The 7500-nt window shown below is 43.0% G+C and overlaps 1 protein-coding gene across 1 annotated transcript in view; it reads right to left on the minus strand.

Moving 5' to 3' along the window:
- Window positions 1-7500, minus strand: part of dysf (dysferlin, limb girdle muscular dystrophy 2B (autosomal recessive)) — a gene marked incomplete at both ends in the record, with an annotated part of 159277 nt that overhangs the window by 59778 nt on the left and 91999 nt on the right. The window contains 1 exon segment of the mRNA XM_083640065.1: window positions 7004-7165. Within this exon segment, the coding sequence (XP_083496191.1) occupies window positions 7004-7165 (162 nt within the window).

Raw genomic sequence — 7500 nt, forward strand, 5'->3', positions numbered from 1 at the left:
GATTGAGAGAATGGGGAGAGGAGAGATGGAGAGAGGTTGGGAGGGAGAGAGACAGAGAGAGGGAGGGAAACATAGATAGATAGATAGATAGATAGATAGATAGATAGATAGATAGATAGATAGATAGATAGATAGATAGATAGATAGATAGATAGATAGATAAAGGAAACGGGGAGAGTGAGGAAGAGATGGGTAAAGGGGGTGGAGAAAGACAAAATGACAAGACGGATAAAATGAAAAGAGGAGAAAAGATGAGAAGAAAATAAGAGAGATGTAAAGTGAAGATGAGATGTGGAGAGAAGACAAAAGTTCAGCGCTCGTCTCCGTGACTCTGACCTATGACTCTAATTGGTCATGCCTGCTGGCTGCCTGAGGCTGATTGGTTGTGGCCGGCGACTGTCTGAGGTTGATTGGTCATGCCTTGGTGACCGTCCAATCGGAGCATCATTTGACCTCGCTGAGAACCTCCCACCTCCCACCTAGGAAGGAATGACCCCATTGGTTTTCACTTTGCAGAGAGGACAAAGGAAAAAGTGGATTTGGGGCTCTATTTTGGTCAACGATGACGCAGGCGCTGGCGCTAATGCCCGGCGCTGTCGCTTTAAGGCGTGTCTAACCTCATTTGGGTAATTTTGCGTATGAAGAGGCGGCGGCGCAGTTGTAAACGAGGTTGGATTACCTAGAAAAACACACGTGGGTGTGGCGGGGGCTTGGTTGCATTATGGCCAATTAGGAGCTGCTTTCTATCCCTTTAAATACCAGTACACCAGCATTGGAGCAAACTCACTATTTCCAGGTGGCATAGACATTTGAACGGCTGCGCAAGGAGCCCTTCTGACAGGAGGAAACCTCCTCGTCTGTGAGGACCTCCTCATCTGTGAGGACCTCCTCATCTGTGAGGTGCCTATTTGTTATTTTCAAAGCTGTGCAATAAAAGGCATTCATAATTTCAACTATGTTTAATTTATGTTTGTGATGCACCTAAATATACTCGGAAGGGAACCAGCTCCTTGGCCACACGGTGCCTCCACATACACTTGTGCCTCTCTGCGTCACACCCGCTACTGCTCGTGCCCAATTGAGGCAAACACCTTTATGCACGCCACGAAAAGGCCAATATGTCGCAGGCGCGAGCTACTTGATTGTTACTGGATATGACCTCAACCCAGGTTTTGAACTGAATGTTGAATGTGTATATAGAATGACGCTGTATATGCAACATAGTTTACAGACCATAATATGGCTTACTCTGTCCTTTTCCACTGTATGTGAGGTTTTCCACTGTATGTGAGGCTTTGTTATTATTTTTGCAAGGATATGCTGTGAAAGTCAGTATGGTGTCAATATGTCTTAGGCACCTGCATAGCCTCATCCACAAACTATGATGTGGGCAAAATAATGACATACGTGCAATTACGTATGCATGACCACGACAAACATAAATAGGCTTTATTCTTTGTTACTGTGTAGGCAGGCACACGGCAGCCATTGACTGTAAAAACAGATGGAGTAGTGAGTGTGATGTGAGTGACCCACAGGTTTCCTCAGATTGGGTTGCCGTCATGTCCGTCTAGCCTAAGCGAGGCTGAGGGTGGAGTTTGGCAGAGCCGCACTTCAACGACCTGTTTTATATCCGTTATATCCCGTTAATGATGCAGTTATTTTGAAAAGGACACACATTATAGAAGTAGTGAAATTAACTGCCGAGACCAAACATTTTGTCAAAAATGTTTCATTATTTTGATCGGATGTTGGGTTGTGGTCCATTGACTTCATGAATGTTGGTGGTTTGGAGTCTTTTTGCCAACCTCTAGTGCAGTGGTTCTCAACTGGTGTAGCCTCAGGACCCACTATTTTCCTTGTCATGAAGTCGCGACCCAAATTTCAGATTTTTTTTTAAACCACTCAAATTTATTGCACAAAAAATAGTGCATTAATTTAATACACAATGCCTCCATGCACTGTTATAAACCTCAAATGAACAAAAAAGTGCAACAGAAGTGCAACTAGGGCTAAAAACCAATTGAAATAAGGCAGACTTGAATTACAGGCCTATATGTTTTTAAATTTAAACAAGTCAAACTGGTCATACTCAGAAAGTCTTATTTGAACTCTATGAAATATGAAATAAAAGGCAGACTTATCTTGAATTACATGCCTATATGTTTTTAAACAAGTTAATAATAATAATACTAATAATAATAATAATAATAATAATAATAATAATAATAATAATAATAATAATAATAATAATAATAATAATAACAATAATAATAATAATAAAACAAGTTAACCTGGTCATGCTAATCCAGTTTCAGTAGTCTGAATTTAACTAATATGAAATAAAAAGGAATCACAGGCAGGCTATATGCTTTTTAGTTAAACTGGTCATAACTTTTAATTAAACTGAGGCCATGCTAATCCAGTTTCAATCATCTGAATTGAACTAAAATTAAATATGAAATGAAAAGGCAGACTTCTCTTGAATTACAGGCAGAGCATATGCTTCAGCTTGTTAAACAAGTAAAACTGGTCAGGCTAATCCAGTTTCAATAATCTGAATTTAACTCAAATGAAATGTAAAAAAAAAAAAAAAAAAAAAATTGGCCAATGTCCAATCAAAACGGCCCCGCGACCCAAGGGGTCGCGACCCACCAGTTGAGAAACGCTGCTCTAGCGGACATTAGATAACTGAGAGCTGCTGCCGTCGCTTAGTTGCAGCTGACTCAGTCATTTTCAATTCCGGGGAAGTGCCGCGAGTTGCACATCTCGCATTTTAAACACCTTAGCCCGTGTTTAGGAATACGTGTAGGAACACTGAAAAATAGAAAAAGCTTCCAAAAAACATGACTTTTGAAGCGCTTTCTGAAAATCGCGATTTAAAAAAAATCACATTTACGCCTCCAAAGTCACAAAAGAGCTCCTCGTTTGTGAGGATTATCTTGCCCGAACGCAAAGTTCGCCGTTTCATAAACTTCCGTTAACCACAAAAGACCTCATTTCAGGCATTGAACAGACATTCCCATACAAAAGCCCCATCGACTTTGAGACGAGGCGACCGGAAGTGCAGTTATTTCTGGGTTCGCCTATAAAAACACGTCATCCCTGCGGCACTCCATTTCGGTGAGAGAGACATAAAACAGGAGGCTCATTTGACCTGTCACTGCATTCAAAAGGTCTTAGGTGGTGCTGATGTCACTTAAAACATTAACATTAGCCTTTTACGGAAGCTATATTTAAGGAGAAATAGCATTATCCCGTAAAGCCATTTAGGTAATAGCAAAAAAAACACCCACTTAAGAATTGGTGCCTGTCATCCCTTTGACCTGTCTGGCTTAAAGGGCTTAGCTGGAGCTGATGATGCTAAACTCATACAATAAACTGACATTAAGAGTCGCATTTAAGGAAAGTATGCGCGTGGCATTTTCATGTGTCCCTCGACATAAGAAAACACTTATGCAGTCGACTTAAGACCTTAATATTGTTAACATTAAATGCTTGGATCGGGTTCAGCGGCTGTGTTTGAGGGAAAACTATGTGCATATTTCCACAGTCCGGTGGAGACTGTCGTACGAGAGCTCTTGCGGTGGTCAACACAAGACCTTAATCTTGTTAACATTATGCTGCCCGTGCCAAAGCAAGGATCTGTATTTAAGGGGGAAAAATGTGAATATTTCCATATTCCAGTTGAAGCTGTCATAACAAAACAGCGAGGTGATCAACTTCAGACCTTAATACTGTTAACATTCAACTGCTGGATCGCATTCAGGAGCCGTTTTAGGGGGGAAAATGTGCATGATATTTCCATATTTCGCTTTGCAGCTTTCATAAGAAAACGCTTAGGTGGAATGTAATAGCACCGATGTGAATCCGATATTTCTGCCTTTTCTGAGGAGCATTTGAAGAACAAACGGCGACTGTTGAGGCTGCTTCTCGCTCTCGGTGTTGTGGTAGAGTTGATGAAAATAAATGATTGACTGGACGGATATCAAAGTAACTTTCCAATAATATTCAGGTTGCCACTAAAAGAAACAAGGAATAATCTGAATATGAATTCAGTGTTGTAGATTTCTCCATTTTATAAACACATTAGTGCTGTGACTGATTTGATTGAGATAAACCTCATCAAAGTAACTGCATATTTCATGACAGAAATTAGTAAATTACTAACAGGGTTATGTGTGTGTAGACAGACATGCAGGTAGTTTCCTTTTTTTCTTGCTTCCTGGATCCTTTAGAAAGCTGGAGAGGTTGTAGAATTCTACATTTTATTATACATTATACAATTATACATTTTTCTAAGTTGAAGTAAAATAAAATAATAACGTCGCACTTTACTCAATGTCTGGGTTCAGGTTCATCTTAGGGTTTGGCTTAGGGTTTCCTCAATGATCACCTTTGATTCTCTGTGATCTGTTCTTCTCCGGTAGAGGAGATTGGAGATGTTTATCTCTCTCCATTCATTGCCATTGTATGGAGGAAGGGTTTGAAAGTCACACTTCTGGCACATAGGCCTACTGTAACGGAATGCTGACCAAGCAGATTCCGACAGATTCAGTTCAGTTTGAACGCCGAAATCCGATCAGAGAAAACTTATCCCAACCGAACAAAGACAATTGTAAAGGGAGCGTGGGGTCGTTTTGACTTTTTGACAGGATACACCAGAAAACAACCAACATCAACTTAATTTGTCTTCATTTGAATTGTTAAATTGCTGAATTGTTGAATTGAATTGAAACTCAAATTTGAATGAGGGAGAACATGTGCTTCAGCCATCATCTCGATGCCTTTCTTCACTGTCAAAATTGTGTCACTGTTATGCAAACTCTCCCTATCATCCATCAAACTTTACTACTGGGTCAGAGTGGTGTTTGGACACGTCACGTGTATGTTGTCTGGTCCACGAAACACCAACTTGAAGAAAACCCTTCCATCAAAGCGAAATGCTAGGAACATGTTAGGAACCAGCTCAGTGGCCTTGTGGTCTGAGTGTCCGCCCTGAGACTGGGAGGTCGTGAGTTCGATCCCCGGCCGAGTCATACCAAAGACTATAAAAATGGGACCCATTTGCCTCCCTGCTTGGCACTCAGCATCAAAGGGTTGGAATTGGGGGGTTAGATCACCATATGATTCCCGAGCGCAGCACTGCTGCTGTCCACCGCTCCCCCAGGGGATGGGTCAAATGCGGAGAACAAATTGAACACCATGTGTGACAATCAGTGGGACTTTACCTCATGTTAACACGTTCACTGCCAATGGCGAGTTGACTCGTCAAACACAATCCAACGGTTCACTGCCAATGACGAGTTGAGACGTCAAAAAAAATATATATATTTTTTTGACGGTGCTACGTGGATCAATGCCCCCCACGTCTCCTATAAAAATATTGGAAGTATTGAATGTGTATAATCTATTTTACCGACCAACTAAGTGGCGACAGTGCTCTCCCGACAGAGAGAAAGCCAACCAAAAACAGCCGCGGGAGGAAGCCATTCTCAAGGAAATGGCTTGGCGATTTTACAGTCATCAGTCACCAGACTCGCCCGAGAGCGGCCGCGCCAGCAGCAGCACACCGAGAGCGGAGAGCGGTGCCTGGGTGCTGGCGTGGGGGATTGCAAATTTGCATAATAGATTATGGGTGAAACACACTTTGAAACACCCGCAGAAAGGCCAGAATCGCACGCATTCCGAAAACCCAGAAACGAACGAGCCTCATTCTCATACTGTAGGCGAAAACGCTTTCACGCTGCTGCACACGGGCGCACAACGGTGGGGGGTTCCAAAAATAGACTGGGTGGGCAGCATAAAGCCTAGAATCGCACAAAGCTTCATCAAAGCTCTCAACCGAAAATCCAAGAAACGATTGAGCCCCATCCACAGTCCACACTCGCCACACTCGCCGACGAGGGGCCGCCAGAGAGGGAGGCTGCTCACTGCTCAGACAGGCAGGAGAAACTGGCTTGTGACAAACGCCACCAGACACGCCCACGGAGGGAGGAGTTTGAAGGAGAGGGTGTTCAGAACTATATTGTTCAGATGTCTGATCTCTCACTGATGCCAAAAATAAATGGTTAAAGTGACTGTTCTGCCTGTTTGATTGAATTTCACAAAACTGCGATTATCTCAGCTTCCTGTCTCAGACGCTGAAACCATGCTGTACTCAACGGCTAATATCTACATAACTACTAACTCTACAAACTAACTCTTTTAGACAGAGAAAGCACACATTCTATTAGTACTTTTGTGAACTTTGTGTTCACAAAGTCCAAGCAGAAAATTATCCTCGGCTCTTGTAAAATGAGCCAGAATCCTCAAAAAACGGCTTGGCAGAAGCTACCTACAGTAAAAAAAAAACGGCTGGCAGTGAATGTGTTAAAAAACAAGTATGACCTCTGCAATGGCAGCATCTATTGCAAACTTTGACATTCAACCTTGGTGTTTGTATTGTGAGCAGAGATGTCTGTGCTGTTGGAACAGAGGGAACACTAGAGTACAGTAGTTCTCCTCCACTGCCATCATTGTGGGCGGATTGATGAAGACGAATGAGTGATGCAGACCACATCACAGCACATCTCATTAGCCATGAAGGGACTGGGCCTCTCCACTGATTACAACTGTGTGTGTGTGTGTGTGTGTGTGTGTGTGTGTGTGTGTGTGTGTGTGTGTGTCTGTGAGCGTGTGTGTGTGCGTGCGTGCGTGCATGTGTGTGTGTGCGTGTGTGTGTGCGTGTGTACACGACTATCTATTCCCAGCAATGTGACAGTGTGTGTGTGCGTGAAACCAGAGAGACTTGAACAGGGATTAAGTCGACATACGCAAACCTTGGCCCTTGCAAAATAGGCTTTTGGGTTGTGTCATACATCTCCTAGCAAGCACGACGCCATTTTGGAGGTCGATTAGAAAATTGTCTGCGCGCACAGGATTGCCATGTAATGTGTGTGTGTGTGTGTGTGTGTGTGTGTGCGCGCATGTCCCTCATGTATACGTGTTCCCATGCCCTCACCACATCAAGGATGAGCGTATTGACGTCGAAGTTGGGCTTCTTCTTCATGCTGCGGATGACGCAGCTCTGGACCATGATGCCGCCACACTCCACCTGCAGGCTGGGTGAGGTAACGCTCGCCAACTGGAAGCTCTTCAGGTTACGAACGCCCCACGCCAGGATCTGCGGGGGGAGAGCAACAGACAGGGATGGAGAGTGATTAAGGATGAACAAGTTGAACCTCTTCAGGTTACACTCTCTCCATTTAGTGAGGGAGCGAATGAAAACAGAAGGGTGATATAGGTGTCCAATAATCTCGTAAATCATCTGTACCATTTAGCTCGGGACATCTGGAAGTAAGTAAAAACAACAACAAAAACAATATTCTTGGTTTAGGAACTATTCTGACCCCAGAGTATTTATTGATTCCCATGAATCAAAGCTTCCCACTATTACAACTTTTATTTTAAAGACTGCAGGAATAAACGTCTCAAAAATGAAGCAAGCAATGAAGCAAA

This window comes from Poromitra crassiceps (genome assembly GCF_964638095.1).
Source record: "Poromitra crassiceps genome assembly, chromosome: 7".
Lineage (NCBI taxonomy): Eukaryota > Metazoa > Chordata > Actinopteri > Beryciformes > Melamphaidae > Poromitra > Poromitra crassiceps.